Source organism: Tyto alba, unplaced genomic scaffold (assembly GCF_018691265.1).
Source record: "Tyto alba isolate M040663 unplaced genomic scaffold, T.alba_DEE_v4.0 Super-Scaffold_39, whole genome shotgun sequence".
NCBI classification, from domain to species: domain Eukaryota; kingdom Metazoa; phylum Chordata; class Aves; order Strigiformes; family Tytonidae; genus Tyto; species Tyto alba.
Window position 1 is genome coordinate 4680949 of NW_024881314.1, and position 24805 is coordinate 4705753.

Genomic DNA, 24805 nt, shown 5'->3' on the forward strand with positions numbered 1-24805 from the left:
GTACTAACAGTAAAAGCATCCATTACAGAAAAATACATCTCATACAATGAACTAAAAAAAAAAAAATTATAACAACAGTAAGTGGATAACATCCACTTAGTTTTAGAGATGAAGTCTAAAACAAGATCTTTATTTATATAAGATTGGATCAAAATCAAAAGGAAGTGTCTGCTGAAAGAAAACAAGGTGGTGTTATTCATCTTTGTTAAAACCTAAATAAATTCCATGTATCACCAAAGACTCGATAGGTAGGAGAAGGACTTGTGGAGTGTCTATGCAGGACTGCTGTTGCTCAGCTGAGCTCACGTAGCACTCAGACAAACCTTATCCGGCTTACTTGTTCATCCGTGCCCTTCATTTTGAAGGTCTTCATCGAATTTTTAATTGTTTGAAAAATTAAAGGTGCTTGAGGTGAGCTGTATAAAAGTTCTTGTTCTTTCTGTCCTCAGAGAAACTGTGGATCTTTGTCATGAGCCCCCTTTTTAAACTTGAGCTTCAGAAAATAAAATTCTAGGCTTTTAATATTTTAATCCAGCGTTGTTTGCCTTTTCTACAGAAAATCTGTAGACCTCCTGTATATGATAAATACACAAAAAAACACTCACACTACAATATGTTTAATATATGATTCCAAACAAAATCCACAGAAAAAAACCCATGCCAAATCTTTATGTTTAAGTGCTAAAGACATGGAAATAGAATAGGGATCATGCTAGTTCATACTGTAATTTCAGATATCCAGCATGTGTAGTACGTACTTCAAAACTATCAAAAAATAATTATAAGTGAACTTTCAGGAATTGTGTTATTTTAATGAGTCCTGGAAACTGTGAAAGATACAGCAATTGAAAAACTTTTGATGTAAACTTAATGATTAAACTCGGAAATGCAGCGATCAAAAAGAAACTGCTGGGAAGATGTGAGAATTAAGTCAGTTACAAATGTAGATAGAAGTTTCCCATCAAAAGGTCTGTTGACAGTGCAAGAATGAAAGCCTCAATCAGAGAAAAATATAGGAGCAAAGAACTTGTCAATAGATAGTAAAATGAAACGTGAATTTAATTAAACAAATGAATATCAGCTTTAAGTAAGGAATAAGTTTTAACAGGGATCAATTCTTTCTTTGTGGCTAAACTGAATATAGGTTAATAAGATGAGAATTTTAAATTTTTTCATCAGCAGTTACTTAAATGATAAGATCAGGGCAGAAATTGTTTTCCCAATGTTTTCCAGTTTGCACAGGTGTACAAAATTCACACATGGGAGAACTTAGATAAGTGTTTCATATGAAAACTAACATTTTATCTGTGGTTTTATATGCTAGAGGTTGTTTCAGAAGGCTTTTACAAGAGTTTATATTGTTTTGGAATGCTGCTTGGGATATATGATTCTGCACACTATAATCTGACTTATCCAAACTCTAGAAGTAGTTTCACGGCTTGTTACCATGACTGTGGTCAAAATAGTTTTACCATGCTAAACACCTCTCCACAGAAGGAGGTGAGAAACATAGCAGGAGGCAAATTGTGACCAATCTTAATGCCACTTTTTGGAAGGAGAAATAAATATATATGTGGCATAATTTATGCTCTTTGGCATGCCAGTTTAATTGATACTGATACTGACACCTTTGTGTTTAAAAGATACGAGGCTTTGCTCTGACAAAGTTCTATCTTTACCTGCCTTGTTATTATGATATAGCTGGGTCACTCAAGGCCATGCCACAATTTCACCCTCTCTTCATACCTAGGCAGGTTAGTGAGATAAAATTAAAATTAGCATGACTCTGGTCTACAGAGTGCTGGCAACAATCCTAAGTACAAATGTACGTGCAAGAAATAATACTAAAATAAACATAATTAAGCAATACATTTCATGGTGTTGACAATTTGGGAGTATGTAGGAGATGACTGATATAAATTATTGAAATGTGACTGGCATACCACTGGATTATGAATTGGCAACTAGAATATGATGACTGACTAGTTATAACTGCCCTGCTGTGTTTAGACAGACCAACTACTTATAACCAGCCAAATGACAAAATCAAATTAAAAGTCATACTTATAGCCACTACTGTACAATACCCTGGAGACCCTGAATAAACAGATGGATCCGTATGCAGTATCAGATGTGAATTGGAAAGGAAATTATTCCAGAGGCATCATTCCCCTTCATTGAAAATTCCCCATGTATAGATGTTCAGATCTTGGGGCAACTGAGAAGAAACAGAATGCCTCAAAATGAGTAGGAGGAAAAATCTGATTCATAAAAATTCAAGTTCAGAGCCAATGCAGACAGGAAAGTAAAGGTTTTGCCTTTTTAAAGAGACTATGTGGAAGAGTAAATTGTTGGGTAATAGTTCTGTTAAGGCATGAATGAAAATGTTTATGGTTTTTCTTTTACCAGTAACAGTTGAAAAAGTGAGTGAATGAAATTCTAGGAATTCTAATGAGGCAGGGTAAGGAACAAGCTGCAAGAGTAAAGCAATGCATTGACAAAGACAAGCGTTTGTCTATCAGAATGGAAAAAAACCCTATTTTGCAGGTTGGGTACATGTGCCAGTATTAATGTAGGTATGGAGCAATCCAACTGACTGGTTGCACAGTCTTAAATATAAATTTTTGGAGGCTTAGTGATGAAACCACTGTTTATGTGGATTGACTGCTGGTTTTGGCAGAGGTGAAACCAAATTGTCATGTCGATTGTTTTAATTACAGAACTAGGGAAGTTAATAGTCTGAAGTTTGGGTTAGTCTATTTTTGAGAAGTTTGCAAGTTTCTTTATTAACAGAAGTGTTCGTATATTTTTAAACCAAAGCCCTACATACCTAGTAAACGCTTTGAGGGCTTTGTTAAAAACATGTCCCTAGGGGTGAACCACTGGCTCAGCTGAATTCAGTGGAAATTTCCCAATTGTTTTCATGAGGTCAGAATATCACTCTCATTGTTTAAAAGGCATCTTCATACAGTATAAGTTAACTGTAAAATACTGTACATCTGGTGGCATCTTCTAAAAAGCTGTAATTGTTTATGCATTCAGGTAGTAAAGTAACAGAAATAAATAAGATATATCTAAATCAATGATTTAAATATTTGCCTTATGCACATTAACCATCATGCATTTTAACACAGATAAGACTTAAAGCAAAACCACTGTTATTACTCCTAATTCACAATATATCCATTGCTTGCAGACTATTGTCTGTAAGTACTAAGCTGGGACAGCTTGCCAGAACTTCTCCTGCAAGGACCTACCGATGGAGATTTTTTAAAGAGACTTCATAAAAGAAGCAACAGCAGCAAATTGACTGACCCTACAGATGCAAGCTGCAGCAGTTGTCTCTCCAGTCTTCCCAATAAGAATTGTTGAAACTCTCTGTATTGCAATGTCTTTATTGGTAATGGATCCCTCCCTCAGTATGCAATGATGCATTTGGAATGTCAGCTTCCAAAACAAGGCACATGGGAGGCATTTAAAGTAGATTTTTTTTTTGAAAGGAAAATGAACAAAGAGCATGTCAGGTTCCATTTTGATTTGCATGACAAATCCAGCATGCAGTGTTCTGGTGGGTTGGGCTGGGCTTTCCTGCCACTCACTGCATTTGTCACTTTGGTTTGAACACTTCTGACAGTCTGTTATGTTAATTGTTCTAAAGATCGTTCTGCTGGGGGAAGAAAAGGAAAGGCATTTTTATTTTTCTACTTTTTTCCATTTGCAGGAAAGGAGGGATATCAGAGGGAACAGAGAGTATTTTCAGTTGGTTTGTGATCTATTTGTAAATAAACCTTTGAGGTCATCAACATGTTCAGTATTTTAAATGTTACTCCGTGCATGTGGTTTTGAGTGGAAGATACTAGGCTCCTAAACTAGAAACTTGGGGAGTCTATTGTTTTGGTGCACACCATTCTTTCTTCGAGTCCCACAGTGATGGGTCCTGCAGAGTGGTTTGTGCTATGCCTATATGCTTCTATCGGAAGATATTGTGGTGCTTTGACAAGTGCTAACAAGGGATTTAATGCCCTAAGAGGCATTGTTGGACACACATTGTTATAGGTGCGTGGATAGTATGTGAGTAACTCTCATGTGTCAAATATCTGCTGGTAGATGATGTGTATGACTGAATTCTCCTGGAGGCACAATTCAAGGTGGAAGTTGCTGTTGCCCCTTAGGGTACACACATTTCTCTGTCTTCTACCTTAAAACAGTCATGGATTGTTTAGTTGTGGGTTTTGAGTTTCAGAGTTCCTGACTACAGGTGGCAGAACACTGTAGGTTGATAAAACAGTATTTTCAGACTGATAGAATGATCGACCATAAAGTTTCAGCAGACGACTCTATTGTTTGTTTGTGTCTCTCTTTTGCAGTTACTGCTGTTTTTCAGCCAAGTGAGAGCTTCGTGTTTAAAGAATGAGATCAACAAGATAGAAATAGAATTTCCCAGAGGTTCCCAGGTAATGGCTGACATTTATCTTTTAAGCTCTGAACTCCTACACTGCATGTGTTGTTCTCATTTACACGTTGTGATCCAAGTGCACCATGACAGATAAGCTCTAAATACAGAATGGGTTTATAGTATAAAATCATGCAATCAGATGCAGAAATATAAATTAAACTATTAAGAGTAGTAATTCCAATCAAGTTATTGCTTAGAGATTCAGTATGCTAATGCTACTTTTCATGTCCAGTATAGTCCTCCTTAAGTACTGTTTTAATAAAGTCGGTGGACTTACATGAGAATTGGTTTTAGCTGGTGCATCTCAAAAAAAAGTCAAACAATATAATTAATGTTACTGATGATCATGACTAGTACGCTTACACCACCACTTTGAGGATTACCTGTTGTGCTGCTTTATTGAAAGTTGAACTCAGTGAAAGGTGAACTCACTGAAATTTAGTTCCCCAGAGCTGGCAGGCTTTGCTTCACCAGTGGCGATGGCTTCTCCTGGGATGGCTGTGCTGATCTCCCTTCTGTCCCTCCAGCTGTCCTTGCTGTGGGAAGTTCCTCCTTCTGCTGCAGGGATGGCTTAACTGCTCAGAGGCAGCTGCTGGATTTTGGCAATTCTGTTGTGAATATTGTGAGTATATAAAGGTGAATTGATAGCACTGTAACATATTACAGTGTAGGACGTGGAAGCCTCCAGGCCAGACAGAGTGTGTCCAGGGCTGCTGTTGTCATTCTGAGGTAAGTGGCCCCTTTCCACGAGACAGCTGTGGTTCCCTGCTGCCTCAACCACCGAGCTCTGGGCTCAGTGTCGTCGTTTGAGCCTACTCAGCAGCTAAATGCCACGCAGTCGCTCACCCACCCTCCCCCCACTTGGGAACGGGGAGGGAATCAGAGGGGCAAAGGGAGACTTGCGGGTTGAGATAAAAACAGGTTAATAACAGTAACAGAATAATAAGGTGACACCAGTATCAACGGGTAATGTACGATACAGCTGCTCACCACCCGCCTGCTCCCGGCCGGCAATCCCAAATACAAAAGCACAACAGCAACACTCCCAAAAGCAGCAGCCCCTCCGGACCCACTCCTGCCTTTATATAGTGAGCACAGTGTCACATGACATGGGATATCGGCCAATCCAGGCCCAGCCCTCCAGCTGTGCTCCCCCCGCCCCCGCACACAGGTGAGGGCACTGGGACCTGGGGAGCCCCTGGGGTCTCAGTGTGCTGCAGCACTCCTCCAGCTACCAAAACGAACAGGAGCTCTATTCCAGCCCGAACCAAGACACTCAGTAGTTCGCAGTTCTTGGTCTTGTGACTGGATGGGGCCTCTCCATTTCCTGGTAGCTTTCCTGTTTGATTGCTTCTTGGAAAATGGTGACAGTTTTTCCTGTCAGAGTGAGAAGTTGCTATACCTCTCCCACTAAGAATTTTTTTTTTTTAATTGGTGCCCAATATTGGTAAAACCCACCATGAATCCAAGTCATAGCAGGTTAAAAAAAAATGCCCACTGTTCTTGATAGAACAAGTGTTTTACGCATGTTTTTAACAAATTTCAGTTGCTCAGGTCCTTGCTCTGCACCTGGCAACGCGCTTTAGGCCATTCTACTACAATACAAGGGAAAGCTCATCCACAGCTTTTTTTGGCTATTATATATGAAGAATGCTGTGCCAGAAGTCCTCTTGCTTTTAGGCCACTGCCTCTTCCCCCCGTGCTTTTTCAGAGGAAGGGCTCCTGCCTTTTCCTGCAGGAGGGGGTAACCGTCACAACAGGGCAGCCCAAGTTTGAAGCTGTGGTTCCATCTCTCATCAGCTCAGCGATGGCAGTGACAGCTCAAAGCAAAAGCAGAAAATATCGCTGTGGATAATACTTATTTAAAGCAACTCCCCCCAAAAAAATCACCTCCCACCTCCATTTTTTTTGATTTCCTGGGACTTCCCTCCTTTAAGAAACAGATCTACCGTCACCTGGTTTTACTGTTAATTTTCTCAGAAGAAAGGTGCCGTGTGAGAGGGGAAGAGCCGTCTCCCCCGGAGGAATCCCCCCCCCAAAGCAGTGTGCTTGCAGCGGTCCCGGGCCGCTGTCCCGTCAACCCAGCCCGGGTGGGTGGAGGGGACGCCAGGGCACACCACCCGGTATTTCTGCCGTTCTTGAAGCGCTGCCAGTTCTGCCCGGGAGCCGCCCGTACCCCTGACCGGGCCCGTTTCCCGCCCCCCGATCTCTCCACAGGCCGTTCTCCCCTCAGGCTACGCCCTCCCGGCGCCGGCCGCGCTCCGCCTCCGCCCGCCCCGCGCCCGCCGGCGCCCTTTGCCGCCAGGGGGCGGTAGAGCGGCGCGGCCGTCCCGGAAGTGGTGGCGGGCCGGGCCGGGCCGCGCGCGTGGGAGCTCTCAGGCCGCCGCCATGGCGGAGCGCATCGAGCAGCGGCTGGAGGATCGCGTCCCGGAGCTGGAGCAGCTGGAGCGGGTCGGTCTCTTCACGCATAGGGAGATCAGGTGAGGCGGGTCGGGCGGGACTGGGTGCCTGGCGAGGGGCACCGAGCGCAGGCGGTGCGGCCGGGCTTGCTCCGCTCACAGATCTCCCCGCAGGGCCGTCCTGAGGAAGGCCTCGGCTCTGGAGTACAAAATACAGCGGAGAGCACTTCGAAAGGAGGATTTTATTAATTATATTCAGGTAGGCTTTACTGATTAGCAGAGCGTGCTAGCTCGCGTTGTAGATCTAGCTCAGTTAAGTAATTTTGTAGTGACATACACAGAAAACAGGCTGCTTCTTGAGTCCTCCCCTCACCTGGTCCCTGTTGCTCACTTGTAAGTGGTTTGTTGGCATAGTCTCTTTATTAAGACACACCAAAACATGAAGCATACCCGGGAGTTGGTGCCTGAGTTTGGGATGTGAGTGTTTCTTCTTGTGACTCTCCTTTAGTTTCTTCTCTCTCCAGGGATGCAGAGACCCTGGTTCCCTGACATGCTTTGCAAATTGTAGTTAATTGCTACAAAAAAAAAAAAGATTTTTCTGTGGTGTTAAAAGTTTGTCTTGTGCGTTATGATTTTAGGGATGTGGGGTCTGAAATACCATCTGCAATACAAATATTTAAGCTTAATTTCAGTCAGCTTTAGAAATTTAGTGATCCAGCCAAAAAATAGTTGCTTTTGCTTTCTGGGATGTAATTTTTGTTATTAACCTGATTAGTTATGAAGCACTTGATCTGTATTTTTTTTTCTTTATTGTTATGTGTTTCCTCATTTGTTTTTAAATGTTTTTTTCTTCCCATTCTAGTATGAAATAAATCTGCTGGAGTTGATCAAGACAAGAAGAGCAGTAAGTTTGTCAGTTATTTGTAGTGTAAAATACTTAATTAAAATTTCCTATTGCAATAAAGTTAATACTTTTTTTTTTCTCCTAGCGCATTGGATATTCGTTTAAGAAGGATGAAATTGAGAACTCTATTCTGCATAGAGTCCACAGCCTCTTCAACCGTGCAACAGGAAAGTGGAAGGTAAGTTGGTTTATTTGTACTGATAGGTTGAAAAATGCCCTTTTGGCATGTAAAATTGGGTATTGCCACCAAGTATTTTCAATAATACAGGAGAATGTAGTAGAAAAATAATTGGACGTTTTGTCTTATAGTTACCAGTAGCCTATATGTTTTTTGTATACAAGCAATATTTTGTTCTTTGAGTCATTAGTCCTCAGCTGTCTAGAGCCATGTATTGCAGTGTGAGTTTGGTCTGTCTGCTTGCAAAAGCTAGAAGCAGAATGAAAAGAACTTTGAGCTCCTTTAGGAAAAGATTGTCTTGATACATCTAATGATAAAACCTAAATGAGGTGCCTCAGGAACCATTACAGTGAGGTCTCCATTGAGTTCAGTGTAACATAGATTTAACTGGCGAGGCTGTGAGGGTGCATCTTGAGATGGGAGAGTTGGTTTTCTTTGGATGTTTTGCAAGAATTTGAAGATCTGGGGGGAAAAAAGGAGGGGGGGGAAAATTTGAGATTCAGAATTCCTTCTCTCTACATGCCACGTCATTGTACCCAAGGGTATTGTTTGCTTGTCAATGTGCAAGTGGTTTTTTTGCTTGCCTTATGGTAAGGTTGATTCTCTCACCTTTGCATTTCCAACAGGAAGATGTCCAGCTTTGGCTTTCACATGTTGCATTTTGCAAGCAGTGGGTGAGTTTTAAAAATGCTAATCTTAACTGAGTTGAGATACTGAATTGGTATTTAATCAGGCATTTGGAACTTGAATTACAAGACAGGGGTACAAATGTTACTGCCACATGCTGTAGTACTTAAATGGCTTTGATAGTATTATTGGAGCTTCCTGGGATTTTCAGTGATGTGTGTAAGTGTAGAATTTGACACAGAATGAATTAGTATGAGATTTGATGCTTGCAAGTAGCAAAGGTGAGGATAATTGCATTGAATCTGGAGTACCATTTGGTTTGGGAGAATCGTAGTATTGGTTATACCTTCTCTGGAATGAGTGGATCACCTGTCTGTGAATTGTGATTTTGTTCCAAACATTTTTTTGTAGTAGCTATGCTGGAAAGTATAATTCTGGAAATTCTGTAAGTTGTGAACTGTCCTGTGCGAGTCTTCACATTATTATTAGCATTCAGTTGTCCTTCCTGTACTGAAGAAGGTGGTCTTGTTCTAGTAATGCAAGTGGCCAAAGAAAAATGCAGTTTTACCTCCAGAGAGGTCAGTGAGACTATGGGTTTGTGACTTAGGCAACTTTCGTATTAGCTATGTAGTTCAGAAAGGTTTGAGTTAACTATGCTAATCTAGTTTGGTAACATTTGAAAGCTGGTTAGTATTGAACAAATACGAAACTTTCTACTGAAGATAAAGTAGCGGAGAAATGTCTTTTCCATTACAATTGCATTACAACTTGTAACCTTACATAATGAAACTTTGGTGCTGGTAGTTCAGTTTGGTACTAAAGTGGGTAAAACAAAACTTCTTCTTTCACAGAATGCGAAACATCAGCTTAGTAAGGTGTTTTCTTCCATGTTGGCCATTCATCCCAATAAACCAGGTAAATAAAACAATGTCAAGCACTGCATTAATGACTTGGTATACATTGTATAGTGTTGTTTCAAGTTTTTCTACATCTCAGTTCAAGCTATTGGGTAAGAGTTCCTACTCTCTTTTCTTTGCCTTGCTGCTGCTTCAGAAAGAAGGGCTGTGACGGGGATTGTGCTGAACAACCAAAAAATGATGTGAAGTGGGAGTCCCCATGGTCTGAATGACCATTTTTCAGGTAGACTGGGGACTAGGTAAATGTTTCAGAGGTAGGACATGTTGAATACTGGTGGATGCTTTTTGACTTTTGAAGACGGCATTGGATCTGTAGGTGTACCAGATTAAACTTCCTGGATCCTGCTTAGCTTTTAGTCCTTTAGCTTGGTTTTACATGGGAGATGATCAGTCTTACTCCATTGCTGAGCTTATGGGTTACGTTGGGTTGGGTACATTGAATAAAAACAACCTGTGCGTCCTGGAGAGTAGCTTCAAAATGGATTCTTACAATCGCTGCTTGCTTTAAAATTAACTTATTTGAATCATCTGTTGTAGCACTGTGGATTATGGCAGCAAAATGGGAAATGGAGACACAACTCTCATCAGAAAGCGCTAGGCACTTGTTCCTTCGTGCTTTGCGCTTCCATCCAGAATGCCCAAAACTTTATCAAGAAGTGAGTTCCTGGTTTTCTTCTATGACCAGTTATTTGATTGGTGGGAGCAAATCGGTCCAGCATATTTCTCAGATCAGTCTGAAAAAACTGGAAAAAACTTGTTTCCCCATCAGTGGGAAATGCTGTCAAAAAGATTTAAAAAAAAAAACCAAACAAACCAAAATTTGTACTGGTAGCATTTTTCAGTTGTTTAGCAAATCCTGTGTTTATGTAGGTTTTTACACTGTTTATAGACAATTGTGCCAGAATTCCCTTTTTAAGTACTGTAAGGTCTGCTAGGAGGTGGTTGTCTGGCATAGATCTGGCACCCCTAGCCTTCGTCTAGGGAACATTGTTTTCTTTGCAGGCAAGTTAAGGTTTAAAGAATAACTAGAAAGTGGTGATTTCTACATGTAGGAAATTTCTGAGTAAATACATAAGGCAGATAGTGGTAGTCACAAACATTTATAGAACAAGGCTCTTGGACATGTGGGATATTAGCGAAGTCCTGATTTATAGCTTCTCAGATAGAGCTTGTTTTACCATGTTTCTGGACTTAAATGTTTTATGATTTATACCCCGCCCCCACAATAATTTCAGTTCATTCTCGCAGTATTTCAGAATGGAGCTGATGAATGCTGAAAAGCAGAGGAAGGAAAAGGAAGTATTTGAACAAGCAAAGATGGACTTGGTAGGTCAGCTAAACTTAACTAAGAGCTACTGTCTTCTTGTGTATCACACATTTGAATGCATAGTTTCAAGAGATCTGTATTAATTTTTTTTTTTTTGAGAACAGCTTATAGAAAGTTTTTGTTCATGTCCTGTGCCTGTGTTAAGCTTTTCAAGTGTTGGCTGATGCTCAGCTCAAATACTTCATACATTGATTTTTCTTTACATTTGTAAAGTCTTTTGTTACATCTGTCAGTTTGAAAGCTAATAGTAATTTCTGGAAAGGAATAGTTAAATTTACAATCTTTTATCTCTTTATAGTTGTCTTGTGCAAATTAGATGAAGATAGATTTAGGTGAAGAAAAACAAATATTTTCTTCTGATGATTTTTCCGTGTTTGCAAAAATGGTAGCTGAGAAAGGAAAACAATTTTTTCAATGATGTTATGCTTGATATTGCAGGGAGAATTCAGTTATTCTGAAGAGATTCTTAATGGGGAAATGGCTCGCATAATCTACAGGGATGCTGCTCAGAAAATTAAAGGTGATTTAACATTTCTTGTACTTAGAAAAATTGTTGCCTTTAACTCTCCAGTAGCTCATATAGACAGACTTACCTTCAATACACACTAAGATACATTTTCAAGTATACCATTTCTTCGGTAGAACCTAGGTAGTGCCAAAGTATAAAATAATAGTGCTGGTAGTTCTGATTTCATAACTGTTCTGCAGGGTGACACTTATTCCAGTACAACAGCTTTTGGGCTGAAGTGGCATAGGTACTGTCGTATAGTCTCAAAACTTGTTTGCTTAAAAAAACCCCAAATGGAGGACAGTTGAGAACTACACACCTTTTTTGCTTTGTTGTTTACTGAACATTAGATCACAACTAATCAGCTAGCACTAGTGACAGTGAAGTAGTAATTTAAACATAAAACAGGTTAGATGATGTTAAATTTACCAGGCTTGGTAAAATTCCACCCATTTTATTGAAATAAGCGAGTAAAATAATTGGATAGTAGTAGCAGATATCTTTGAGAAACGAGTATAGATGGGGATATTTTGGAATAAAACTGACAAAATATAACAACATTGAAAAGTAGTGGGGGAAAAGGACATTAGATGAAATTACAGAAAGAGTTGGCTTAATTTAAATTCCTGGAGAAATAATGGAATAAATAGGCATTCAAATGATTTATAAGCACCTAAAAATAAGGAAGTAAGTAATGGCTGATAAGGTTTTGCAGTGAACTAATTAGGTCAGGTCATGTCAATTGGCATTCTCAAAGATAAGTTAGGGAGATACAAGATGGATGGATATCATTCATTGACATATACTGTGTGCAGCTTTGGAGAGGTCTGTCCCAGGTGTGGAGCCTTCTGTGTTTTCATGGCAGTCAAGTTGAAGGAGTAGAGGAGGTGCTGATTAAATTTGCAAGCTAGAAGGTTCTGTAAGCATGTCAGGTCAGGACTCTTTTTTGAGTCTGACATGTCCTGCCTCTCTCAGCATTTTTTTTGAACTGGATAACATGGAATCATGAATAATAGTCAGGCAATCAACAGCCTAACATATGTCATATCGTATGGGTGGAACACTGAGATTTACAGAAAAGTGTGTTTATCTAGACATGTTTTCTGTGTCCTAACAAAAGCTTGAAAGATACAGAAATGCAAAGTGTGCAACGGATGTCATGCTTGATTTTTTTTTTTCTTCTTTTCCTCTTGAAATATAGGTGTTGAATTCCATCTGGCGGTGCTTTCTATTGCAAATCTCTTTGATTTTACCCAAGATTTGCAAAAAGAAATTCTTGAAAGGTGAGGTGTGGCTTTGTGTTGCAAGTGTGTGTGTGTGTTTGTTTATTAATTAATTAATTTATTTATTTTAAAGAAACATGTTCTCATAACTTCTCTAATTTATAGTGGGTTGATAGGTTAACAACTAAAGGCTGTTCCTCTAGGGAAATAGAATATTAAGGCCTATGGAAAATCCTTTAAGAAAAACAAAACTTGAGGCAAGCATGCTCGTTAGAAAAGGGTACTTATATCTAACTTCAGAAAAGGCTATGAGAAGTTGTTAAGAAAAATTTAGATAAAATACAGTTGTTGCTAAATAATTACGACAGTTTCCATAAATCTATTGCAGGAACTATGGATTTTCCTAGTGTACTTCATGGTTTTTTTGCATCTTTAGTTTCTCCAGTTGTTCTTCTCTTGAAAGAAGGGTCTCTCTTGAAAGCTTCCTGTCTAGTTCATGCTATTAGTGGAGAATATCTATACTAAATAAAAAAACAGACTAATATTTTTGTCTTTCTCTTGTGGAACGGTAAAATGTTTTGTTTTTTTTTTTCCTCTGGCATTTGGTTACTTAGAAATTAAATACACTTCTATACCAGTGTAATAACTCTTCTAAACATACCTGCAGAAGAATGATTGCTGAAAGGTATTACAGATGTGGTGTGTTTAGTCTGCAGACCAAGTATGCTGATGATCCTCTTACATGGGACTACATGGCCCGTCGTGAGCTGGAGCTGGGGTCCCCGCAATCCACAAAACACACCACGAAACAAACTAAAGTATCTGAAATGACCCAGAGAGAGGAACGATGCTGTGCAGTCTTTGAAGAGGCTGTGAAAGCAGTTCCAACAGGTGAAAAGTTCTGCCTGCATTTAAACATCATTTTTTCCTGGTACTTGAGCATACTGTATACTGTGAAAGTTTTGAAGTAGGTGTTGGTAGGCTCTACCATACCTAAGAGAAGGCAAGGCATTTTTAGCTGCTGCCTTTTGGGGATTTGTTTTATGGGTTATTTGGGTTATTTTCCAATGCATTTATGCTCTTGAAGGAGCTGCTTAACTGAAAGTGCTTTTTGTTGCTTGTTTGCTTTTATTAACTTGATTTAACCAATGAGGGGAATTGTAGAATCACATCTGTGGGCTTCTAAGTGTGATATTATGCCTTTGATTCTACAGAGAACGTGTGGAAACGCTACATCACTTTTTGTTTAGAGAGATATAACAGGAAAACCAACAGTGAAGAATTAAAGCAAAAGGTAAAAAGCTTATTAGGAAATCATAGTAACAAATCATCCCTACTTTTACTGACTTCTCTAATCTATCAGACAAGGAGCAAATACTTTGACATTTTATCAGAACTACTTACCTGCAGCCATCATTAAATATTTAGTCTCCATTTGAGGGGATCACTTTTACTGTCAGGCTTACATGTGGCCTGCATAACCACGAATAACTTGGGCATAAACCAGCCTTGTCAGTAAAGTACAGAGACCTCTTTGGAAGGAAGTTGAGTGCAAACTTTTTAAGGTTCACTGACAGTCCTGCAAACGTGCCTGTTCAAAGAAAATGATGAATTAAAGTGACTCTTGCAAATAAGTCTTGAGTAAAATTATGCATCTGTGCTTGGGTGTGACTCAGTGAATTAATTAATAATCCTGTGCAGTCCCTTTTAATACAGTAAAAGAACATTGCTATGTTGTTCTTTTGCTCCTTAAGGAAGAAGTGTAATTCGAATGCTTAGATTTCCCCTTTATCTTGGAATGTATGCAGGTACCGAAAGCATTAGATAAGTAACTTACTGAATTTCAATGAAATGTTAATATATTTAATCCACTGTGCTTCTTGTAATGCTGGGATCTGATATATGCAGGGATAATGCTTTTTTTCTTCTCTGTTGGTTCTAGAGGCTGGAGAGGACCTTGAGTGTATTCAACAAAGCCCATGAGTCCAGTTTGCTGCCAGAAGCTCTCTATAAGCAGTGGGTAAGAGTTCACACAGAAAAATAGATTATGAGACTGTCCTGTATTGCTTGCATGTTTATCTTTACCATTTTGAGTAGACAGGTGGGCAATATTGTGTTCAAGGCCTTGCTTTTTAACAAGGTATTAAAATCTCTTGTGGTGATTAGCTCTATCTGCTGGGTTTTAGCTTCAACTATTACTGGAGTCCAACCTCTCTGAGAAGGCTACGGAGGTGGCAGAAGCTGCAACTAAGCGTTTCATCCTGTCAGTGGAAACATGGCAGATGAGGCTGCAGGTGCTGATCCAACTGAAGAGTGATGATGTGACCCAGTGTTTTGAAGCAGCTGTTAAGCACGTGAAAACTAAGGTCTGTGCTGTTTTTTTGGACTTGCATGCATTGAGTTTGGGTTAGAAAACTGGTATTTGAGGTGTTGGGTTTTTTTCTTTACAAAGCATTCAAAATCTCTAATAATTTTTAAGGTCAAAAATAAGAAGTTGACATTTCACATGCACATTGCATTCAGAAGCATTGGGGAATTGTAAATTCACCTCAGATTCACAGTTTTAAAGTCTGCTCACAGGTGACATTTTGTTGTAGCAGTCCGCTGGTATTCTTTGTGTCTTACTTGAAAAATGTGTTTCATTTTCTTCACTGTCCTGGTATGTTTTTCTATGTGGTATTTCAAGCCTTGATTTAGCTATGTGCTCTCTTACTGTTCCATTTCAAACCGTGGGCACAAGGAGTGAGGAGAGGAAACCGGGAGGTGATTGTTTCTTTCCTCCTTGTTGTTCTCGGAAGTTACCTTTGTACTGAAGTGTTCAGTGATGCAGAAGAACTTGTTTCTCATCCCTAGCAACATGTCTTGCAGCTGTCCAGCTAAGTAGTATTTGTCCTGTCAGAAAGGAACAAAACATGAAGTGATTTCAGTATGCAGTCCAAGGTTGTCTTTCTAAGAGCTATGTCTAAAGGACATTTTTTATGGCAGCTCTAATACGGAGCCTGGTGGATGTGTTGCTGTCTGTTTTTATAAATCAGAGTCACTGTATTTCAATCATTTGATTTATCTGCTTGCTTTGTAGGGCACTTTGCCATTATGGACCCTCTGGGTGGAATGGAGTGAAGGTACAAACAGCAAGGAAGACACAGAGGCTCTCTACCAGGTACTTGGCTAATAGACAGCTACTTTTGATGACTGTGTAAATAAATGGGGAACAATGTGTGTGGATGGAACGTGTAACAATGCTTTATACTGCAGCTCCTTCATGGAAGTGTTTGATATCAAAGAATTTCAAGTAAAAACTGTGAGTGTTACCAAAAATCAGGTGGACATAGGCTCATAATTGTCCTTTTGCTTCTAAGACGTCTAGATGTTTGTAAACACAACCAATGATAGACTCTTCTTTTACTTTGTGGTCTAGAATTTTTGCTCTATTTTTAGATGTCTGAAGATGGAAAAGAATTTTCCAATCTGTTTGAAAGCATGAACCTTGTTACAAAAAAACTCAAGAACAACACTGGGACTTTAATCTTGATGTAAATTCCCTAAATAGCTTAGGGCAAAACATTTCTTCTTTGCTTGTAATGTTGGGTTGATCCTGTTTTTTGTTTTTGTTTTTCCTATTTACAACATAAAACACATTTCAGGTGGAAGCTTGAATTCGGTTTATAGAGCATTGTGAAACCCTCTGCATAAAGGATGTTAGGGAAATGCCAACTGTCAGCTGTATGGAATATTGGAGGAGATGGGTATTTTTGGTTACAACTGGTATTTAAATTTGAAAAATATTGAATGCATTACCTAATGCTGTCTTTTAGACATCATTTGGGATGCTTTTGTCTTGTACTTTGTCTCACTTATGAGATCTGCTTTATGTCAGATGCCTAATTAGGTAGAAGGTACTATTTGGTTTCTTCTCTCTTGTTGCCTGTTAATTGTAGCTTATGTGGTTGGTTTGTTTTTTTTTTTTTTCCCCCTTTTAATCTTGCAGAGATCCTTACGTGCCACAACTCCTGCTGAATCTGTGACTATGAAAGAAATGTATCTTGACTGGACTTACAGAAATGGTGGTTATAAGAAAGTCAAAAGGGTCTTTACCAGGTGACAAAAAACTTTCAAACCTGATTGTTCCAGGGCATATGTTAAAAAGCCTGACTTCTAAAGTTACTTATGTTTTTACTTCAGCCTGTGTGAAAACCGTCCATTTTCACTTGACTTCTTCAGGAAGATGATCCAAATAGAAAAGGAGCAAGTAAGTTGTTGAATATCCAATTAGTGCCTTGTAATTGTAAAATACACTTCTAACTTTGGATTTAATAGGAAACAGCGGGCTTATAAGTGATGTCATTAGTTTGTGATCAGTTCATATTTGTCTTTTAAAGTTGATTCACAGCATGTAATGCAAAACCAAGTTCCATGGTAACTAATCTTTGGCAGCGTGCGTGTATGCGTGTAATTACCATAACACTCTTTCTTTGTAAGAATGTAATCAAGCTGCAGATTCACTTCTGTACAAAATAAATGGCCTTTTAATACCCTCCTTTGTTAGGAATCCTGCAAAATGCTTCATCTGAGAGAATACTATGAACGTGCCTTGAGAGAGTTTGGTTCAACAGATTCTGGTAAGGGGATTTTATTTACTTATTCATTCATTGATTCAGTGCTGCCTCTTTTATTTCCATCCATTTCAAAACGTAGCTGTTTGTTCTGCCCTTGTGATTGCTGTCATGCAGAGTGGAACTTACTTTTTCTGTGCCATTAAGTGCATGACACTGCAGTGACCCTTTGCTTTCAGTCCAGGGTTGCTGTTCGCAGTGGATAGCTTCAGCAGAACTGCTAGCAACTATGGTTTTGACACTGGCCAGCGTAAGAGATGCGCATCACCTTTAATTTGGATTTGTAAACAGTACAGAGCTAAATTTTTATAATTAAGATTTCTACAGTATTCCTTTTAAGAAAGTAAACAGCTCAGTTACTGCTGCATTGTTTCTTAAGACATCACTGTTCCAGCTGGGAATAGAATCCAGGCTTTTGGTCCTCAAGGGGTAGGGGTTGTAGTTTCACAAAGTAAATCTCACTGTGTTAACATTAAGTAGACTTACAAAAAGAGTTTCTAGGTTAGGCTTGGTATATTAGTTAAGTAATACACAATCAAAATCTAACCAGAACTTCTCTTTTTCTTTTAAAGATCTCTGGCTGGATTATATTAAAGAGGAGCTAAGTCATCCCCAAGGCAAACCAGAAAACTGTGGGAGCATTCACTGGCGAGCTATGAAGATGTTGCAGGGAGACCTGGTGGAAGACTTTGTTTCCAAATACACTTTGTTGCAAACTGGACATTTATGAAAAAGTATAAATAGTTACAACATGACAGTGCCCATTTTTTTTTAACTTCTTTGTACAAAGGTAAATATATTCCTAGATCTTACTAAAGTGTACCACCTTTACATTCTTGCATGCGTGCAAAAAAAATAATCATCTGCCTCATTGCAGTTGTTTCTAGTGTTGCTTCTGCCAGGGGCAAGTTCAAGTCCACAGTTAGAGGCAAAAGCTAAGGCGTTTCTGAGGGTGTTCTTCATTGAGGCTTCTGAGAGCAAACTCTTTCTCTTGCCTGAACATTGTGGTGGAATAGTCGTAATGCATCAGCTTTTACACGCTGGAAAGCTAGTAGTATAGCACACAAACGCACAAAAAAAAAACCCTCCGTGGAAGCTACACCTATGGGAGATCTTTGTGTCTTACTAAGTTGAATAATGAAAAGTGGAACGCTGGAGAAAATTTGTAAAATTATGGTATTTGTGTGCTAGTCTTGAAGTCATCTGTAATGCTCTTCAAAAACAAAAACAACCTCTATGCCCACATTGCATTGGTGTAATTCTGAGTGTGACTGAAATGTAGAGGGAAGCTGAGATGTGTCACAAATGTCCCTGATGGGACAGTAGAAAGTTCTGACCTACACTTCAACTTTGTCCACAGTGCCTGAAAAACAGGCAACTATTTTGAGACAGTGCTGTCCTTGGCTGTTTGCAGAGCCATATTTTTCCATGTCAAACCTATTAAATAAGCATAAATACTATCCTCAGAGCAATAGAGCATGCCTAGGGAAAATACAGGAATGTGCAGCAGCAGTTCCTTTATCTAATTTCCCGATGACTGGTTGGTGATGTGACAATACAGAAAAATAGATTTTTCATGCAAGTAGAAACTGCAGCTCCTCTCAGGGGACAAATTCAGTAACTTCTGACTAACTGGAAACAAGGTTTGGAGCAACAGCCTGTTAAGCTGCTGCTTCTGTGACATCTGAAGTATGTCCTGCTGTTTTCCTCAAGCTTTTAGGCAGGCTATCTTTGATCTCCCCACTTGTTTTCAGCTGTCTTTGGTATGGTGCTTTTCCCCCCAGAAATCGCTCCTTGTATACCCACTCTGCCCTTTATTATGTTATTCCCTGCACTGAATCCCTTGTCTTGTTGCTGCAATTGCACAACAAAAAGCTTTCAAGTGCAAAGTGGGTTTGGGGAATCACTTTGGTTTGGTTTGGTTTTTGAAGTCCAGCAAAACTCCTAACTCCACCATTTCTGAAAGTGGGCTCATTTTCTTTACTGGTTCTGGTTCCTCACACTACCTATACCACCTTTAAGCAATACACACTTCCTAAGTGTATTTGGCTGACACCTGTTCATGGAGCTCTGACCAGGTGCTTCCCATCTCGTAATGCTTTCTCAGTGTGCTTCTAGCACAAGGCCTGAAGCTGGCTTTCAGCAAGAAGTCACGGAACCTAAAGAGTCATTGATATTTTATTTACAACTTCATGAGTGTGAAGGTGTTTCCTTACAGCTCTTTTGTCTGTATTTCTTGGCCTTTTTTCTTCCAGTTGTTTTAAATGCTTGTTTCTGCCCTCAAGTCAGCCTGTTTTCCTCTCTCCCTGGGCAGTTTCCAGTAGCAGTATGAAAGCAGTTAGGCATTATGCGTTCAAAAAGTGCCGATAGCGGGTGGGCTCGGCGGGAGCTCGCAGCGTTGGGCGCACCGAGGCCGAAGTAGGAGAAGCCGCCGCCTCATTTCCAGCCGCTTTCGCGGCAGGTGCCGCCGCACCGGAGCTCCTGGGCCAGCGGGCGCCGAGGCACGGCCATTCCGTGCCCCGGGTTCAGCAGCACCCGCCTGACGGTGCCTGTGGCCGCCTGCTGCCTCGGGCGCAGGCGCTGCTGCCGGTGCCGGCCGGGCCCGGCGCTGAGGGGACGAGCGGCCCCGGCAGGGCGGGAAGACGGGCGGCGGCGGACGGACGAGCGTCTCCTCACGGCGGCTGCGCGCCCGGAGCCTCCCTCAGCACCGGCCGGTCCCGGCGCGGCTGGTGGCACCGCCGCCTCGGCAGGTGCGGTGGGCTGCTGCGGGGCGGGGAGCGGGGGTCGGGCAGGCTCGTTTCCCCTCCCGGCCCGGGCGGGCAGCAGAGGAGGTGGGGCCGCCCCTGAGGGCTTCCCCGAGGTATGCGGTGCTCTGCCCTTGTTCCCGGCCACAGGCCCGACCTCGGCCGTGCCGCACTCGGCTCTGTGAGCGCTGGGAGCCCGGATTCCCTCATCCGCCGCCCTGGGCAGGGGCTGTCCTTCAGCGAATTCCTCTTTGTTGTAGTGGGAGTGGTGGGGATAACTCGCCTTTCCTCTCCCTCTGGGGACCATTAAACCAGTTGGGGTGTTACCTTCTGTGCTCCAGCTGCGTATCTGCCGTTTTTCTCCAGCTCCTGAGGGCTGCTGCAGGGCCTGGCCCTTTCCTGTCTCGTTGGTGTGTCGGCTCCTACAAGGTGGCTGGATCGTGGTCTTTGATGCTTGTATTCATTCCACCCCTTGTCTTCATTACCTTTGCAGCTTTCCTAATCTGCTGCTGTTCCCAAGCAGGCACGTTTTGGGTCAGTTTTGGGAATGTGTGGCATCAGGATTATGGCTGTGAGTGAGGTAATTGGCTGTTCTGTGTTGTCTGCTGCCTGGGCTGACTGATGGCAGCAGCAGGATGAGCCATCTCTTGGCAGATTTGGTTTCTCAAGTGAAAGCCTGTCTGGTTTAAAAACCTCTGATTTATCAAGGGAACAAACAAACAGGTCAGGCTCAAGGGCTCAGAAACACTCAAATGCAGTAGGAAGTTGCATGAGCCTCACTGGAGGAATTGATGAAAGGTGCTACTGGATTCTTTAAAACTGTCTTGTAGGTGATGGCTGCTGCCACTGAGCCCACAGGCTTTGAGGAGGAGCAGCTTCCTAATAAGAGAGAAACTATGACCTGGAAGTCCAGAAAAGGTAAGCTTAAAATACTAGGGCAAACCAAAGCAGACAGTGAGTAATGACTCTGCTTGAGGAAGTGCCTCTTCAGTTACTGCACTGAATTCCATGTAGATACTTGTGTATGCCTAGGTGCAAGAGTAAGTAATCAATACTACAAATTTTTTTTTTTTTTTGGTAAACTTAGAGCTGTGGTTTTTCAATATACTTATTTTTTTATAAATGTCAACAGGTGAATGTGATGAAACAGGATTTCTGGGTCCTATGCCCTAGTTTAAAGAGTTGTAGTTCAACAAGAGTCTCTGGAAAATCCTGACTTGAGCTAGTGTTGTGATGAAAGCTTGTGTCTGATGTTCCCAAGCATCTGAAACTTGAAACAACACTGTAGTGATACTACATATGTAAGGATTTGCATATATTACAATTAGATTAGTAGTCACAAAGTACATTCATATACCTGGCTGAATTACTGTGTGCTAAGCATTTAACTGTGCCCTTTTTAATTCCTAAATATATCTGTTGGCTCTTTCTGTTGTTTTTAGAGTATTTGCTGAAGAATATTCCAAATGTTCATGATAGTGACTCTGAAGAAAGTGAATTCTCTGGTACCTCTCACAATGAAAATGATGTCAGTGGCTCTCCTGTTGACTGTGCTCATATACATCCTGACCCGGAAGACTTGGGTAGTGAAGTCTCCAGTATGCCTGAGGCTGTAAGTTTTGCAGAGCATCAAACAGCTTCTGTGTATGAGGAGGAGGACTGGGACAAAGAATTGGAGGACTCTGAATGTAATCCTTATGGTGAGTACAAATTTACTTGTGCTTCATTTGAGTTTTGGTTAGTATGTGATTGGAGGTAGGTTCTTTGCAGGACAATGTATTTTAAACAACTCTACATTCTATTTTGGGAAGCAATCTTTTTTGTTGTTGACCTCATGGATTTGTAATGCATAATTTTGTTGTCAAATACAGGATTTAAAGGCAGTGTTGTGAAGTTCACATTAAACTCTTCCTTGAGCAATAGAGTTCTTGGAGAGTGGAATGGTAAGAAATATGTGTGTATCGAGTTTCTCTGGAGAAGCTAGGTCTCAGTAGTGTATCTTTGTTATTCTGAAGCAGAAGGGAAAGGTACATGGAGTGCGGGAATGTAACTTTTTGGTGTAAAAGTAGTTCATTCTTTTGTCCAAGAAAATTTATCCAGACTACACTGTAATGTCTCTCTAGAGCATGAAGTTATTTGGAGGGGAGCAGTACAAGCACTCAGAGTATGGTTTGTTGTTGCTTTTGCTAAAGGTTTGGGTTTGGGGTTTTTTTGTTTGTTTTGTAGTAGGTTTGGTTGGTTGTTTTTTTGAAGCTTGATCCTCTTAAGTGGCATCTGATCAATCCCATGGACAAAGGTGACAATGGATAGAAGCCGTCTCATCCGCATCTTTAGAGTTGTATTAATCCTCCAGACTGTAAACTGTTTCACAGTGACTCGTGTTGAACTGAGAGTCTCAATCTTCCACTTGCCAGGCTGTATGTTAGGATAGAACAAGTGGATGGAGTTTAGCCAGCAGTGGCTGATAACCTGCTGTGTCTTTGTTGGTACAGAATAGTACCATTTCCATTTTCTTCTCATTAATGTGTATCTTTTGTAATTACTAAAAACACTCCTTTCTATGTTTAGGAAATATCTATTCCCTCTTTATTTTAATTCCATAAATGGCTGTTGTATTCAAGTTGCATTGTTTGATAACAGAAGGAAGTGGGAAAGTTTTTGCAGTCTTCCTATAAAATAATTCCAATATTTTAAAATGGAAATACAGTAGTGGCTTTTCACACTGGGTAATCTGAGAAAAAGACTGTTTCCTTTTTGGATGTTTCCCTCTCTTCCGTACTGAGCTTTCCTTTTTATCTCTCATCTGCTCAAATTTATGCAATGTTTTGAATTTGTTTACTGTAACTGTCACAAGTTCTCTTACTTTCCTTTATTTAACTAACTTATCCCTACCTGCAGTTTATGCTCTTCAAATCCTCACAAACTAAGGAAGCTGTGATGATGGTATTTAGGTGCTTGTGAAAGATACTGAGTACAAGTGCCTGAATTGTTAACTGCTACAAATAAAAAAATGTGCATGGTTGGTCATTTTGTGGTGCTTTAAAATAAAATACAGAATGCTTGCTTTGATGGCTTGTTTGGCAGTGGTACTGGAAGACTGACAAGTGGATATACTGTGTTGGGTCCTCTGCTTCCCCATACTCTGGGCTTTTCATTTGTTTAATCCTTTCAGTGCCTGCTGGCTAGAAATATTTTGCTTCTGTTAAAGGACTTTGCCCTATTTTTTTGCTAGGTTGGTTAAATAACAGGCTTATTAGGCTTAATTCTAGCCTAGTGGAAATGTTGTTCAGAGCTAGCTTTTACAGGACCCCACCCTTCCATTCTGTCCAGTGACCCAGTTCTTCATGGGTTTGGAGGGCTCCTAACTGGGATGTGGTTATGGTGACAGCGGGAGATGGGAGGGGAAATAAAAGTAATGGTTTCGTGAGCCTTTTATGCCTGGAGAAAACATAGAACTGCATGCATTGTAAGAGCTGGTTTCAGATGTTCTGAATCCAGGTATTGAGCTTTTTGGAAAACTGTTTTGTCTCCATGGCAAGAACCTTCCTTAATGCGAAGAAGTTGCCAAACTTAGCTTTCTGTTTGCTTTGTAGGTCTGATTCATGAGTGCTGGCAGATCAAACTGAAATAGTTACTGGAAGATGCTGTAAACCTGCAAAATAATCTGCTACACTATACCACTAGTTTTCTAAGTATCTCCCATGGTTTAAATCTTTTCTTTGATCTTCTTTAGATGCTGGCGATCTCTACTGTGGAAGCTTTCAGGAAAATAATCTTTTGGCCTCATACTCATGGCAAGAAGATTCATTTTACAACCCAGGCTGTCACCATGCAGCTTGCCTTGCTTTTACACCACCAGTTAGAATGACTGAGGCTGGCCAGTTTGATGATGCTGATGAATGAGGTTGATCCTGGTCAGAACTAAGTTTGGCTTCTGAGTTGGATTACGTTCTTCACCGATTGAGTTATGTCAAGTCCTCTGGCTTGGTTGCAAAGTTCTGCATAAGGCCAGAAACGCTACACCATCTCCGAAGTTTTGCTTAGATTGCTTCTGAGCTGTTTATAAATTGACTGTGCTTGACCTCTGGAAATGAGAGTGCAGGTGCTAGCTGTAAGGAGTCAATGCATTTCTGGACTTTCTGTTTGTATTACATAGATCTGTGTTGTTGCTAGCGGATTGCTTGAGAGGAAGTATTTAATTTCTAAATTTCAGTTTGTTTGCCAAGCTTTGACAGTTTTGACATGCTGATCCCTGTGTGTCTATGTAACTTGTAGTTTTCATTTGATGCTGTCAGATTGGTTGGGACAGCTTTAAAAAACTCTTCCTCCTTCTGTCTTCTCTGTTTTATTTCTATGTTGCAGTTTGTGATTCCATATCTAATACTGGTGTTTAACAAAATTAGCCATGACAAATACAGAACGAGTTTGGTTTTATTTTTATGTGTTTCAGTATAAAGGAATTATATGATACACATTTTGCGAATACACATGTGGACATACAGGAGGACCTGCTGCATCCAGTAGGAATGCTGGGTGCTTATGACTAACTCCCGGCAAAGGTTTCTTCACATCAGACCCTCTTGTATATGAGCATATTATCCTCCAGTCTCACAGTTGTCTTTATAACATTCTTGTGCAACATCAGACGTGTAATGATAAAGAAAATATCTGTGCTTATGTAGTATTCTACAGCATATAATCTCTGTGTCCTGCAAACAGTAGTGGGTTAAGGTTCCTGATATGGCTGATATGTTTGTTTTGTTGTTGTTTGTGTTGCGGAAAATGAGGAGATGGGAACACAAAATAGCTCCATAAAGTCTCTAAGACAATAGCTGGAACTAGAACCATAATCATCTTGCCTTTTCTTTGGAGTTAAAGGAAACGTTCTCAAATGAAGTATGTAAGTGGA

General features: G+C 40.5%; 2 protein-coding genes across 4 annotated transcripts; both read left to right on the forward strand.

Moving 5' to 3' along the window:
• The first annotated feature begins 6775 nt into the window (after nucleotides 1-6775).
• On the forward strand, nucleotides 6776-18028 carry UTP6 (UTP6 small subunit processome component). The gene is made up of 19 exons (XM_033002603.2): nucleotides 6776-6936; nucleotides 7030-7114; nucleotides 7718-7759; nucleotides 7845-7937; nucleotides 8564-8611; nucleotides 9416-9479; nucleotides 10019-10137; nucleotides 10730-10807; nucleotides 11247-11328; nucleotides 12518-12599; nucleotides 13249-13430; nucleotides 13754-13833; nucleotides 14482-14559; nucleotides 14726-14905; nucleotides 15619-15699; nucleotides 16528-16637; nucleotides 16722-16788; nucleotides 17086-17158; nucleotides 17725-18028. The coding sequence occupies exons 1-19, from the start codon at nucleotides 6845-6847 to the stop codon at nucleotides 17880-17882; spliced, it is 1794 nt and encodes a 597-aa protein (XP_032858494.1). The 5' UTR covers nucleotides 6776-6844; the 3' UTR covers nucleotides 17883-18028.
• A 1610-nt stretch (nucleotides 18029-19638) lies between these two features.
• COPRS (coordinator of PRMT5 and differentiation stimulator) lies at nucleotides 19639-24575 on the forward strand. 3 transcript variants are annotated; one of them, XM_033002446.2, is made up of 4 exons: nucleotides 19639-19902; nucleotides 20727-20814; nucleotides 21339-21596; nucleotides 23630-24575. In XM_033002446.2, exons 2-4 carry the CDS (start codon nucleotides 20730-20732, stop codon nucleotides 23797-23799), a joined length of 513 nt encoding a protein of 170 aa, XP_032858337.1. In that variant the 5' UTR covers nucleotides 19639-19902; nucleotides 20727-20729; the 3' UTR covers nucleotides 23800-24575. The 3 variants fall into 3 exon arrangements, with proteins under 3 accessions (XP_032858337.1, XP_032858338.1, XP_032858339.1); XM_033002447.2 differs by lacking the exon at nucleotides 19639-19902 and adding an exon at nucleotides 19914-20012; XM_033002448.1 differs by lacking the exon at nucleotides 19639-19902 and adding an exon at nucleotides 20114-20325.
• Nucleotides 24576-24805: the final 230 nt, after the last annotated feature.

Excerpts from the sequence above, each read along its gene's own strand:
- UTP6 (XM_033002603.2), top strand. The coding sequence starts at position 6,845 with ATGGCGGAGCGCATCGAGCAGCGGCTGGAGGATCGCGTCCCGGAGCTG. Across the intron at positions 13,834-14,481 it reads GTGAAGAATTAAAGCAAAAG|AGGCTGGAGAGGACCTTGAG; the intron begins GTAAAAAGCTTA and ends TGTTGGTTCTAG. Across the intron at positions 17,159-17,724 it reads GTTTGGTTCAACAGATTCTG|ATCTCTGGCTGGATTATATT; the intron begins GTAAGGGGATTT and ends TTTCTTTTAAAG.
- COPRS (XM_033002446.2), top strand. The coding sequence starts at position 20,730 with ATGGCTGCTGCCACTGAGCCCACAGGCTTTGAGGAGGAGCAGCTTCCT. Across the intron at positions 20,815-21,338 it reads GACCTGGAAGTCCAGAAAAG|AGTATTTGCTGAAGAATATT; the intron begins GTAAGCTTAAAA and ends TGTTGTTTTTAG. Across the intron at positions 21,597-23,629 it reads CTCTGAATGTAATCCTTATG|ATGCTGGCGATCTCTACTGT; the intron begins GTGAGTACAAAT and ends GATCTTCTTTAG.